General features: G+C 52.6%; 2 protein-coding genes across 2 annotated transcripts; both read right to left on the minus strand.

Annotated features, from left to right (window-relative positions):
• Nucleotides 1-861: 861 nt before the first annotated feature.
• TGME49_230160 (hypothetical protein) lies at nucleotides 862-2,531 on the minus strand. Its single transcript, XM_002367896.1, has 2 exons — nucleotides 2,345-2,531; nucleotides 862-1,902 (listed from the first exon to the last, which is right to left on the minus strand). Exons 1-2 carry the CDS (start codon nucleotides 2,444-2,446, stop codon nucleotides 1,576-1,578), a joined length of 429 nt encoding a protein of 142 aa, XP_002367937.1. The 5' UTR covers nucleotides 2,447-2,531; the 3' UTR covers nucleotides 862-1,575.
• Nucleotides 2,532-4,216: 1,685 nt separating this feature from the next.
• TGME49_230170 (hypothetical protein) lies at nucleotides 4,217-11,642 on the minus strand (the record flags this gene model as incomplete). Its single annotated transcript, XM_002367897.1, has 5 exons — nucleotides 4,217-6,841; nucleotides 7,161-7,272; nucleotides 7,490-8,158; nucleotides 8,584-8,656; nucleotides 9,162-11,642. 5 exons carry the CDS (start codon nucleotides 11,640-11,642, stop codon nucleotides 5,206-5,208), a joined length of 4,971 nt encoding a protein of 1,656 aa, XP_002367938.1. The 3' UTR covers nucleotides 4,217-5,205.
• Nucleotides 11,643-14,278: the final 2,636 nt, after the last annotated feature.

Below are 14,278 nucleotides of genomic sequence, written 5' to 3' on the forward strand. Positions count from 1 at the left end.
AGCTCCAATTGTCTCTTCGTTCTCGAGCAGAGAAAACCCCCCGAGGCCTTCGCTTGGTCAGGGCGAAACCTCAAGGGTGCATGCAGAGTCGGCCGTGCCCAGAGTAGCCTAGTCATGCAGCCCATCAGTAGCTTAATTTGACGCAATGGCTATTTTTACATTGTGAAGAGGGTTTTCCAATCAACAAACGCCAGAGAAGCCTGTGTTCTGGAAAACCTGAACGACGGCCGTCGTTCCCCTGTCTGCTTTACCCCCTGACAGTGCGTGGTGAGCTCAACGGCTCGATTTCTATTAAAAACTGAAAGGCTTGCAAAGACTTTTACGTCCCCTAGCTGTGCCTTTGTAAAAGGGGAGCTTCAGTGTGCGGCGATGCGCTCAGATGAACCTGCAACTCTTTCCTTCACCCTCGATAAGCAACAAATACAACTCTACGATCATGTTGTTGTTTGCTGGCAACACAGCTTCACATTTGACTGCCTGCCAAAGCTACAGGAAGAAATGTGATTACGAACGGTACTCCCCTTGATTGTCCAAAACTGTTTCGAGCTCAGAAGGCATCACTGGTATGACATCAACCTTAGATTTGTGAAAAAACAAGAGGCGTAGTAGACAGACCTACAGTGGTAGATGCTCTGTGTTCAAAACGGAGTTGTAGTTTTCCGGGAAATCCAGTAATTTTGTAAAAACCTGGTCTCTCGTCCGAGGTGTCATCTGTGCAAGAAGGGAGGGAAAGAAAAAGGCAAGGGCTATTCTACTGTCTCCAGAGAGTGTTTGGAGTTGGAGGACAGGAAAAGAACCTGGCGCCAGTCTCAAGTACAGCAGTGTGGGCTAGGTCGCTCGCTATAGTGTGCGGGCGGGCAAACAACATAAAATGTGCATCTTCTGGTCAACAATAGACTCTGTTTTCGGCAGGTACCATCCACACTAGGCGTGAACGACGCGCCGAGTAACCACAGAGGTGAGCGATATGTCATGACCATTACCCATATGGGTGTTAGCTTAAAGCACAAGGTGCGCTACTACGGACCTGATTCGAGCAACACGGGCACAAAAGGAATGAAATCATCGGTGTGTACGTGATGTTCCTTCCAGTACTAACGTCTTTCGTTAGGTCGACAACGCCGCTGCCATTGTGGAGACATTCATCAGCAGCTGCCGCAGTTACAGGAGATTCCCAACAAGTATGTCGCTTGCACAGATTCTTTCAGTCACCGGGACGCGCGGGTATCCCCGCTTTGCCCCTCCAACCGTGACAATTTGCACAAAAAACGCGTAGGATTCAGAAAAGGTGTTGCTGCTGGGAAGGACGACCTGCTTCCCACTAATTGGCGTAGTACTGCGTTGAATCAAACGCAAGGACATACTCATTGTTTGCCTGATTCGCAAAGGAAATACGGTCACTGAAAGCACAAAACGGTGGACTTCAACGGTATGAAACGCATCCTTGACTACACGGCGTGTACCTGCGAAGGGACTGTCCGAAAGTCTGCGCCAGAACGTGCAAGTATGCATAAGCAAATAACTCGAGACGCTCAAACAAAAAAAAACGGCGATATGCTGGGAAAATGGCGTACATCACGGCTCATGTTCCTCTGCAATGGATTGCTTTTCCGGGAGCGGGCCAAGAGCTTCAGGATCGGTGTCCACCCGAGTTGCCGATGTTTCCAGAGTATCCACTTCAGGTTTCGGCTTTCCAGTTTCCTCGAGGGGCGCTTCACTTTTCAACTTAGCAGTGAATTCCGCCGTTGCTTTCTGAGTGGCTTTTGACATGCTGAGTAGGTTGTTCACTCCATGTCGATGGTGGTACCCTACCCAAGCCCATCCTGGGAATCTCACCGTCGCCGGTTGGTAGGTGTAAACCTGAACACGTCCATAATTGTTCAGCTGCTTTTCTAGCTGCCTCTGCACGACCAACATACGAAACCACGACAGGTGCCACCTGGTTTGACATCTTTGCCAGTGTTCACGCACTACTAAACGAGACGCAGCAGTGAGGCTGGATATCTTGTAAACAAAACGAGGCCCTTGCCTGCTACATTGCAACAGAACAAGACAGTTTAAAGTTACTACCTTGTTCACACAATCATCAAGGAATGGTTACAGTGGTATACGCGAACAACATGCGCGACTGCCTCTTACACAGACGAGCACATCGTAGGGGTTCACATAACCAGTTCTACGCTATCAGAAAAGAAGCACAGCGCAGCCACTAGTAAACTATCTTCGAACGAGAAACGACGCTTTGACTCAGAAACTGACATATCTCACTCAGGTGACTCACCGCCCGCTAAATCGTTTGTTCATAATTAACGGAACTGAAAGAGATGGTCGTGTGTGGCTGTACCTCAGAAACTCCGGGGGTAATGTTGAGAATAAAACATCTTGTGGCCGGGTCCGTGTACTTCAACCGGGTAGCGTACACAACTTCAGCAGATCGCGACTCCATGTTGTCCGTGGGTCTAGGAATGTTCTAAGTTAAACTAGCAATTTAAACACATCATTCTACAGTGGTAGAGGAGTGCGACGCTGATAAACAGCGGCAGAAGATGACCGAGACGCGACACGCGACACAGACACACGTGCCCCCGACACGGCACGAGCGATAGTGGTTAGCAAGATGGTAGAGTCGTTTAGTGAATCACGGTGGCAGTGGTTAATTGGGGATGCATTTTTGAAGATATGTGGAGGGATTCCTAAACCCTAGACTGATAGGCACAGCTCTTTCGGCGAGGGAGTTCCTTTGACCGTACACCTGTTGCAGGGACGTCTTATAGCAACTTGCAATGTACGGTATTTCAGTCCTTTCGGAAAATTCGGTTTCTTGAACCGCTTCTTTGCCGTGAAGAGTTTTTGCTTAGGTGGGAAGTCCGTGAGTCACGAAAGAGTTGCCATATAGCGCGGCCACTTTGTCCTCTGCGCGTGACTGTTGTCAAAATTCGAGCAGATATTCGGAAGATCTTTCTGTGAGTAGTTGCTGAAAGGGCTGCTTCACCCATTGGCTTGACCGGTTCGACAAGCATGTACCCTATACTGCTGGCCAGATGAACATCCCGCTGCTCTGCAGGAGCAGCACCGGCGTAACAAGAAAAATTCACGGTAGACAGTTGTATGATGAATGGCTGCATAAAAGATACCTCATTGTGCACAAGCTTTCAGCACCGAAATGTATCATTTTCCTGTGGAAGAACTGCCACACCGTGTAACACCGCGCTGGCATTTTCGTCTCTCAGCACAGTGTCGATCATCAGACGTCACTTGCAGTGCCCCACATACGTGTCACACATGACAAAATGCAAATGAGCCGCACATGGGGAACAAGTAACCCTCGACATTTGACCTCTTTGTTTGCTGTACAGCCCTGTCACGCAGCGCCACAGAACATTTTCCAGCGGAGTGACACTCTTAGGTAAATGACCAAACTAGTGGATGTGACTCAGAAGCTATGATTTAAATGCATCAGCACAAGCGCACCTCATCATATGACTATCACACTGCATCCTGGCCGCAACTGTCAATTCATTGCTTTATGGCTATATCGGCGTCCAACGCCCGGGAACCTTCTCTGTTACTTGTAACTTTACTGTTGGAACTGTTACTGTATATAGTTGTGCCCACATCTTGCAGCTGCAGCCCTTCGAAATTACCAACGGTGACAGGCCTAATATAGTTAATTACAGTTTCTTTTACCCAGTCACAGAAATCGTGGTGCACCGTCACATGGCGACGAACACCCGAACAGAGCGCATCATCACTGCCGACCCATGACAGCATAACCTTAAGAGGTACGTCACGTACACGACCACGTCAAGACTTGGACTTCCGCTGTTAGCTACCCGATACACGCTCGAATCAATAACATCTTCACGAAGAAGGTTGAGGCATTTGTTCCACGAGTTGTTTCTATTTTGTAAACGATTCTGGGCAACGGCAATCGATATAGCTTCATGATCTCTTGCAGCTCGTCGAGTCGGCGAGATCGAAGTTTAGGGGCACATGTTTTGGGGGGCTTGGCTGGTACTGGCACTATCATGAATCAGTGTCGATTTATCTGACTTCCTGCAACAGTCTCGGTGAACCTTTAAGGAGAATGCCGTAGGATATTGAAATCCAACACTTTAGCTAAACGCAAGCCTCTCAAACGAGTGCACCGAATTGCTGTCCTGCCATCCGCAAGATGACTGGCAGCTGACTTGTCTTCGTATGTTCTGCTGGTCCTATGGTCTGAAAACTTTTAACGATCTCTCAAAACGGTTTGGAAAAAAGGAAATACTGCTGACGCCACTGCTTTCAAAAATCCACGCACCTGCAAATCGTTGAACTGCCAAAATTAAAGTGGCCCTACACAGGCTACAGCCCACGGCGCCGTTTCCACTTTGTATGCCTGGTTAAAGACCCTCGGCACTTGATGGGAGCACTCACCTTCGCAGTAAAACAGAACCCTTTCACCCACGTCTCTCTCGCTGAACACAGTTCACGACCACGTCCACGCACTTCATTAGAAAATGCTCCGCGCAGCTACACGATGTGGTACTACGGACCATACGTGCACCCTGTTTCACGAAACGCGCAACAATCTTCGATTTGTCCTACAAAATCGGACATCCACTGATCGCCACAAACGACCCCGATACTGAAAGCATACATGAATCTCCTAACGCCCGATGAGACGAAGGAAGGCACGGACTCTAAACGATACTGGCGAAACATGATGGAAGGAATGAAGTGGGCGGAATTCGGAACAGCGTCACTTCTTCCTCACAAAAACCTTTATACTGCCTTCATTCCTGCATTGCTACTGCGTCCATGTGGTGTTGCGGATGCTACCACTGAAGGCTGCCGCACACACGGAAGACAAGCGGTCCATCTGGCGTACTCAAAAAAGCTGCAGGGTTCTAACAAATGTGGTATAGGGCAAGAAGACTGAAATCATTTAAACGTTTTAAGCAGCTGACTTTGGCTTCGACATTTCCATACTCTGGCACATGTCGGAGATGCGGAGCACCGCGAACGCATCGGCACCCCCTCCAAACAGTATTCCCTTCAAATTTTTTCTAGAGAAGCTGTGCATATCACGATCGCCACTAAATCCCTCTGCAATCCGCGCTCATTTCCTCGAACAAACGCAGCCCACTGAACCAGACGACTGCGCGGTAACGTCATGCGCCCCCGCCGGATCTACCATTCCAATAAAGTTAAAGGAAAACGTCATCTCAGCTGCTCGTTGGCAATCAATTTCTGTAGCCGATACGAACCCTGGCCCCAGTCGAGCTGCCCAGCCGGACAACCAAAAATGATCGACTCTGCGCCAGTCAAACTCGCCGTCGGGCTCAGTAACCGACCACCCTGACCAGAGCAGTTCAACTGAGGAAAGGGAACAAAACACATGTTCACAGAGTTTATTCCGTCTGTAGCGTCTCCCACTCCCGTCACATTTTCCGTTTCTACACTGGGTCCGACGCACCCCGTATCTCTATTTCCCTCCAAATGGGGTCCCGTCTTCCCGCTGATGGAGCTCGCGTCGCCTGCACGCCAGTCAGATGACACCACCTCGACTGAAGCACTCGGCGACGCCGAAGCGTCGGCGTCGCTCTGATTTCGCTGGTTTGGATACACGTCCAGCTCGATTGACGCCCCACCTGTCCCGCTTTCCTTCTCGAACAATCGGCTCCCCGGTGCCGTTGCATCGTCGACCTCCGATCCTTTTTCTGCAGCTCCCTGCAGACACTTGCCTGCATTTTCACTGGCATCTGCTCCTTGCTTCTTGGTTTCATTTTCCAACTCTCCAGTCAGAGGCCTCGCCGTCCGATCCAATCCGGTCCTCGCGTCTCCCCTGGAGTCTTCGAGGGATCCCGCCTCGTTTCTCGCATCGTCTCCACCCCCAGCATTTTTCACACCAACTGCACTCGTTGCACTGGTCCCAGATGACCAGAAGGCCTGGTCACCAACACTGCCCGGACGAGAGGCCGAGGTGGGGCTGGTAGTAGGGCCACACTCGAAATCTATGAAGGGGACATAGAGCGTGCTTGAAGAACCACCCACGCGGCCCGAAACTGGATCATCGATGCTCGAGGTGCGGGGTGAAAGACCTTTATGAATGCTATCCACAAGTTCTCCAGGACCGGAGAAAACGTCAATCGGGCTGTTTGCGGAAAGGGATGGATGGCATCTATGTAAACCGTCTTCTTCTTCTCCCACGCTATCCCCTAAGCTACAGAGACGTGCTCGCGGAGGCTGTGCTAGATGCCGTGACCGTGCATCGGCCGATGCGAGAAGACGACTAGCCAGGTCGCTTGTCTCGTGCACCCGAGTCCTCATGGCACTCCGCATCACCTCTCCTGCTGATCGCTCTGCTTGGACGCCCAAAGGGCTGTCTGAAACACTGCTACCGCCACAAGCAGTTTCATCGCCAGGTACGGAGGTGAACGGAAGTAAATGAGACTCTGCATGGAGAGAAGGTGCTCGAAGAGCGAAGCCAGCTGGCTCAGAACATAAATTCGGGCTCGTACACCGAAACCCTAGAAGGCTGTCAGGCGTGTGGGCGTGTCTGCAGCCAACAGCGGGTGAAATTCCGCCGCGGACACACGAATCTCGATTATACGGGGAACCAGAGGATGCCAACAGAGCGCTTCTCAAACGCATCCCTGCGCCAAAGTGCCCGCCTGTATCCCAGTCGAGCAACTCGGAAGGCCCCGGGCGAAACTGTGGAGGAGAACGGAATCTATCTACTGTCATGTGCAGGGGAGCGGCGGCACCGGAGTTGAAAACTTCGAGGACATGTGATGCAACGTCAGCAGCGGATGCCACAGACGCGCCTCGGAACTCGAAGGCGACGACCCACGTGCTGAACAGCAAGCGAGAACAAATAGACACGCGAAGCAATGCAGCCAAGCTGCTGTTGGAGACCCAGACACCAGGAACACAAGGCTTACAGATTCACGGCTCCACTGAAAACGTAGGCATGAGCTTGAGTTACCAAATACCACCCTAGAATGGTTACACCTCGCAGACAATAAAGATTGACCTTCACCGCAACAATAATGAACTCTCTACAAGCAATCCCCGGTCCACCCCCCCCATATGTCAACACGGACATAAACCACGGTTTACGGGAGAGAAGAGAAACACAAGATGTAGCCTGTGAGCAAAAACGTAATTCCCACCTGAGCTGGCCAACTGTCCTGCAGGCCGTAACAGCTCGGAAGATCTCGGTGAACGACGCTCCCAGGAAAGGACGGATTTCTTGAAGCCGGGACAGATACCTGAGTTTCCGGTCTGCATGCACAAAAGAGAATTAAGATGCATGGAGTTCCTCTATGGAATTGCCGATAAATCGCTGTACACCAACATGATCCCAGCTCTACAGCGTCTTGGTGAGGCTTAGCAACTGCCTTCTCGCTGCTTTATCAAAGGCAGGCGTAGATGGCAGCCCCACTTCTTTCGCCAGAATCTCACTGATCCCGATTCACCATTGCCGAGAGCGAGGACTTACCAAGGAAAGATTTCTGGTAGAAGTCCCGTCCGTCTTCATGTTGACAAAGAACCTCGCGTAGTTCCTCAGTCAACCTATTCATTTCTTCTTCCATTGTTCGAATGACGGCGGAGAGATGTCCTTTTTCGTCGTCACCCAACTCGTGAGATTCAGTTTTCGTCATTTCCTCGCCCCTTCCCTGCTCCTTTCCGGCTACATCTGTCCCATCACTGTCCTTCGTCTGCTCCGAACCCTGGTGACTTTCGATCGTCGCTGCATCTCTCTCTCTTCCCTCATGGTGGGGGGTTCCCCCTTGAACAGACACAACGTTTTCTTCCTTCCCTACCGGAAGATTTTGACTTTCTTTGGCACTGTCGCCACTTCCCGTATCCGTACTCAGCGCTCGACTGTCCCCTGACTGGCCATATTCACCACACCCTCCGTCGCGATCAGCTTCGGACCGCGACGGGTCTGCGTTGCCGGATATGTGAGACAGAGAGTGCCCTTCGTGATTCGGAACATCCGCACGACCTCTGAAGTCGGAGTTCGTCGTGGACATTTCTACGTCTTGCCGCTCCCCCTGCGTTTCTCGATCTCGCGCCAAACGGAGTAGAGCCTGGTGGTCTACACAGAGGGACTTCTCTGCTCCTGTCACTGCGTCGACAAAATTAACGACCACCTCTTCAGGTCCTGTTGTTCATCAGAATGACAATGAAACGACCCACGCGGCGCAGCTTCAAGCGGATGCAGACAATGCAAAGGGTACTGGAATACCACGCACAAGGATTGAATTTCCCTCGTCCAAAGTACAAATCCTCTGCTCCGAAAGAGGAAAAGAAACAACTGAGCAAAAAGCTCCCTTGCAGGGCAGCACTCTGGAATAACGGCAACGTTGGGAATCGGCAGGCTCCTGGCACTTCTTATCCCAACTTGTACGGGGGTAAAATGACAACGCGCAAAAGCGCTTCTAACACCTAACGCTACCTTGTACATCCAAACACCTCCGTCATTTCACCACGAACCTACGCTACACTTCCAAACATAACGTTTTATGGCGTACTGCCGAGGATGAGCTACTCGTTTAATACCAAACCTGTTTGGTACTGCGTCCTTACCATGTTCGTTCACGCTTTCGAGTGGAAACGGTCGAGCTCCGTTTGCAGAGGTTGCGTTGCACCCTTCCGTAGACTGAGAAAAAAGACGCAAGCACACGAAGTGACGCGGTCATTAGGCGAGTGTGCAGCGCCGAAATACCCGCACAACAGAGCGCACTCTGACTAAAAAGTATGTTTCTTTTGGAGATCCTTGCCGAAACTGCTATTGCCGTCACCAGGTCACGGGCAATGACGGTTCTTTCTTCCCTAAAACCCTAATGTGTGCTAAAAAAGCCGGTGGTCTGTTAGTAGTGACGTCAAACCTTATTAATCTAGGATCACTATCTGACATTCGAGCTCTGACCATCCGATTGTACAACACGATTAACCGCACTTCTACCACTGGCTAGAATAGTCATTCCTCACCCCAGCAGTCTCCGCTGACAGCTACCAGATCTCGCGTCACTAGCCGTATGCATCCATTCACATGACCGCGCCAATGTGTCAAGGGCAAATGCGACTCAGACAGCGACAGCACATACCCCAAAAACCGATGGTTCTTCCTATGCGTAACCACCTCTCTGTCACCAAAGACTCACCGCAGCCGGTCGTCCTGATCCGCCGTCTGAACCGATGCCTCCCTCGTGTTCACCAGAACGGCCGCGACCCGGAGCTCGACTCGAGGTCCCGATCTGAGACGTTTCCCCGTGGCCACTGCCGCCACAGCCAACACTGTTTCTTCCGGTGTTACACTCTGTTTCACCTACGCCATCGCCTAAGTACCCCAGCTTGTCGTAGAGACTACCAGGATCATTTCTCGGTGCCACACTCGGCAAAGCCTGTCCGTTCTTCGAGATGTCGTCCGGCAGCAGGGCAGCTTCGCCCCTAACGACGGATCCCACTGACGCCCCCGAAACACGACGGTGACTAAGCACCCCACCTGTGGCTGCCTCATGTAGGTGTCGAGCAGACCGCTCGTTCCGCGAGTCTGTAGAAGCGTTTTGGCTTCGACTGTTGCTGCAACTGCTGTTGCCGCCGGCATCTTCGAAAGTCGAGGCTGAAGATGAGGAGACGGACGCATCAACATTCAACGCACTGCATTCGTGAGTCGAACCGTGCTGAGCTGTTGATTGCCGTGCTTCGTGCTTCTGGCAGGTGGTATCGAATTCCACGACACCCCCTGTGGCTGGATCTGCGACACCAACTGTGGCATTTCCGTGTGCGTTAGGGAGGGACGCTCCCTGGTTGGGGCTGAACGGCAGCGTTTGCCCGAAACCTGAAGTCATTCCCTGAGATGGAAGCCGCACACCGCCCCCGGCCCAAGTCGTTGATCCCGCGTCCGTGTTGCATCCCGGGTTGATCACAGCACCCTCAAACTCCATCCCCTTCCCATACACTGGATCACGCTGTCCTTCCTCGCGCTCGGAAACCACCGACAGGGGGGATGAATTCACCTGCACACGCTGTGTCCGCCCCGAGTCCGCGACACGCTGGTGCGAACCCTCCGTTGACCCTCCCCGAGACACGGGAATTACTGACAACGAAGGGGGCAAACCTGAAGGGGCTCCGCTGTACCGGCTGTCCTCACTGGTTGCGCATCGGTGATGGGCTACTGAATCTGATCCATAATTATGAATAGAATTGAAACCTTGAACCGAATCGCAGGGGCAGCGACATCCGGTTTGACCACTTTTTCCATTTCGACTGGAATGACACCCTGGCCGAGCTGACGACAGCGTGCTTTCGGCGGTACCACAGTGGGGAGAGTAACAGCACGACTGTCGCGTGCTGGACGGTAGAGATGTGTGAGGTTCCTTGCCCCCGGTGTTACGGTCTCGAACGTGAATCGAGGAGCAGGACGCTCCCCTCAGCTGGCAACGGCCGTCATGGACCTGCGCCACTTGGACGTGTGAAACTTGTCCAGATGCAGGACGACACATCGCGTACGGCTGACAGTGAAGGGTCCCTCCTGCAGGCCCAGCGCCTCGCGTAGTCAGACCACCTTGGCCTGCCTGAGGAGCCGACATGAGCGACGAGCCGTCATGCACATGCCCGGCGACGCCAGCAGACGGGGGACAGCACGTCGAGGAAGTGCCCCACGAGGTATGAGAGGACCTTCGCGATCCTGGCCAACCAAAGACTCCATTGGGATCGGATACGTCGCCGTTTCCATTGGAGATTCCAAAAAGCACTCCGTCTCGATGAGAAAAACAATGAGCGGTAGGAGCCCCAGAACAATCGCTGCACCCCGCACCCGAGCACGGCCCCATCTCACCGCGAGGATTCCCAAAATGTGACGCGCTTGCCGGCGTGTGGGCAGCTAAATGGTAGTGGTCCCGGTCTCCGGCATTTTTACTCTGGTAGACTTGGTGTATGGACGAGACACTGGAAGAACCATCTCCCACGGGTGAGCTGCTGTGAGAAGTCGAGCTACAGTACTCGTCACTGCGAAGCGTTTGCTGTGGCCTCTGCTGATGAGGGGGCATGTAGTATGCGACATCGGCTTGGGTGCTACTTGACTCAACAGAGACAGACGACGACAGATCGCTTCGAAACACACTCTTGTTGCCTGGAGCATTTCCATCGAAAAGAGGACTCCTTGGATCACATACAGAGTCGCCACGACCTTCTCCTGTTCGGCTCCCACTCACAACCCGATCACTGCCTCGGTACACTCCCGCCGCATCCATACAAGGATTGTGCGTGTAAGTCGGTTGAAAAGTGCCACCAGAGTCAGGATGGGGAGCATGCATAACGACGGTGGAGCCGGCCAAAGGTCCACCGGAACAGCAAGCAGGCGCTTTTCCATTCCAGGCAGACACAGCGTACCCGGTGAAACCTGCCACACTCTCTCCACCTCGGAGGCTGGGAGCGGCATCGTTGAATGACAGAGCCTGATGCGAGGGAGATGTTCCAAAGCTGCCACTAGAATGCTGCTCATGTGGGGCATCTGGAAAAGGACTAAACCCGAATTGAACGGAGCTATCTGCTACAGCGCCGTCAATGACTTCTGATTCCTGGACGCCTATCGGCAGCTGATCAATAAGCTGAGCGAAGGCATGAATTTGTCGCGTCGTCATGGTGAGGACATGTAGGGTGATCCACCAGATAATACGTAGAGGGCCCCTCTTTTCTTTGGAGAAGCGGGGAAAGAGTTAGCCAATTCCTGAGACGAAATCCACCACTGGCGTAGAATCTGACCACAGATCCAACTAGAGCGACCCTCCTGGCTTCCGAAAGACGGGAACTCACGGTGTGACTAATCTCACAAAAACTCTATTACGAGAGCCGGCTCTGGGAGGGGTGGCACGGGATGACATCGCTCTCGCCTGCTGTTTCTCCACGGACGTAGAGAAAATCCTTCAAGTACAGCATCTCACGTTGAAGCCTCCCGCTGGAAGAGCTTAGGGAAGATGGTCCGCTTCACGGCCACACATGCTGCGAGACGGGGTCAACAGTCCGAGCCACGAGGCACAGGTGCACCCTGGCCGGTGCTAGCACCCCACCAGTGAACACAGCTCCCTGACTGATTCACTGCAGCCAGAGAGAAATAGAAGGCCAGAAGGTTGATACAATGCTGTGTCACCGGGAGAGATCGCTACAGAGAAACGCGCCTATGTTCTTCTCGATACGGTTGGAAAAACTGAGGTGAACTCAAAGCTTGGAACTGTTTTTACGGGGAAGACAAAACCAGCAAAACGATGAAGTATACACGAGTCCCCCATGGCCAGTATCCTTCTGCTGCTGCGCGATCATGGGTACGCCGCCACTAGCTGCGAAGCGTTTCTGTCGTGTTGCGTCACAAAACGCACGGGACAATAGGGCGGTCCTCGATAGCCGAACTGCAATTACCTTTTTGGTGACAAAAACAATATCCACTGAACAATCGTTGAACACAGCGAAAAAAATTAGGCAAAGTCACCTCCAAGATTCACCATTTTCCACATTCTTTGCTCCCCTGAAGACTGTTATGCCCCAACATTCCTGCAAAATGCGGATCTTGAATCGGAGTGCTCGGACCAGGAGAAAGCTCCAGCAGGGATACTTTTTCTCCGTGAAATGCAAAAATGAACGCTACCACACACGGTGTCGAAAAGGGGTGGCATTCGACAACACCTGGCGACGATTAAAGGAGGCCTGTCATTACACGGTTCTCAGGCCCCGAGACGCGAAGCACCGGCCGGTTCAGCAGCCAGTCAGCAAAATTGCTGGCGCTGAAAGAACTGGTGTCACTAAAGAAGAAACGCTCACACTCAGTGCAGAAGTAGGTGACCGAAGGAATTTCCTCCACATGAATTTTCGCCCCAGTGAGAACAGACGTTTCCACACGCCTGACTGAACGAACATGCACGCACGGGTCCCGGGATACTTCGTGAAAGCCTCATCTGCAACCCACTGTTATAAAAGTGGCACGGGCCCTGCTTTTAAAAAATGGACATAGCAGGAAATTCCACGTTTACTCTTGATACAGCACGAAAATGCTGACGAACGCGTTTAGCAGCAGAGCTGCTTTAACATGGTGGCCCGAGGCACGGGGAAAAGCAGTGTGCCGCAGGCAATACGGGGAAGTACTGGTTACGGGGAAAGCCTGTCAGACAAGCCCTGGAAATGCGCAGCGACGAATAGTGCACCACCTCTCGCAGTTCATAAAATTCATCACCAAGTCATCGACCCAAAACTGGGTGTTTCCCTGGGCGGAAACGAAGCAAAAATCGAGAGACCGGGCAATCGGCCTCTAAGACGCTTCTTTGGCTGCCGCCCAACCAACCACGCTTTAATTTCTATGGCCAGGCTCGTCGCGCCGACGGAATCGCACCATAGCCAGGCAAAAATACGAAACGAATTCTAGGCACGCGGGTAACCCAGCGACAGCGAAGCAGAACAGTCGCCTACAGCGAAAGCCGAAACTGGCGGATTTTGCCAAGTGGTTCCTGTGAGGACACCGACAAAACCACACAACGAACGGACGGTCCGATGCTCAGACTGGCCGCTAAACCCCGGGGTATAGCAGCCCCCGCAAACACGACGGTCCATGCGATGGTTTGCGGTCGCGCAGCCCTAGCCGGTGTGGTACACATGCAAACTACCGCGCGACCGCAAAGAAAACCAGAGGGGGGGACGTACAACCGATGATGCCGCATCGATAGCAAACACGGCAAGTAGTAAGGATCAAGAGGCAACAAGCATCAAAGGGAGAAGTAAGGAGCAAGTGTGTGTCCGGGCGACGTCACTAGCAGGAACAAACCAGGAAAATCTTCCCCTCTGCTCCCGCGCACTGGCGCTAAGCCACGCTAGTTCCACTGATCCCCACTGAGGCTGCGGAGTCACACGAGCAACCCCCAAGTCGCGACTTAACGCACGACTTCCACACAAAGAGGTGCCTAGGAACGATACTTCTCGGTTTGGCAGGTGCGGTAGGTCACATGGGGTACGGAAAGCACCAACACGCTTCTTCCAAGACTAGGTTGTTCCGTTTCCCTGGCACTTGAGGTCTCTGCGGGAGCCACATGTGAGTGGTTTGCTGAAGTCGACAACAGTTAGAACGCGGAACTACCAACGGGCCCGACTTTGGGGGGCCCCGTTGTCGTACGTGTGCAGCCAGCGGAGACGCCTCAGTTTATATTTACATGGAACGAACTTGCTACCAACACATACTGTACAAACAATTTGCCATTTACGGCGGTTTTCAGACTTGGTCCTCTGCGGTAAGCGGCAA

Source organism: Toxoplasma gondii, chromosome VIII (genome assembly GCF_000006565.2).
Source record: "Toxoplasma gondii ME49 chromosome VIII, whole genome shotgun sequence".
Taxonomy (NCBI): domain Eukaryota; phylum Apicomplexa; class Conoidasida; order Eucoccidiorida; family Sarcocystidae; genus Toxoplasma; species Toxoplasma gondii.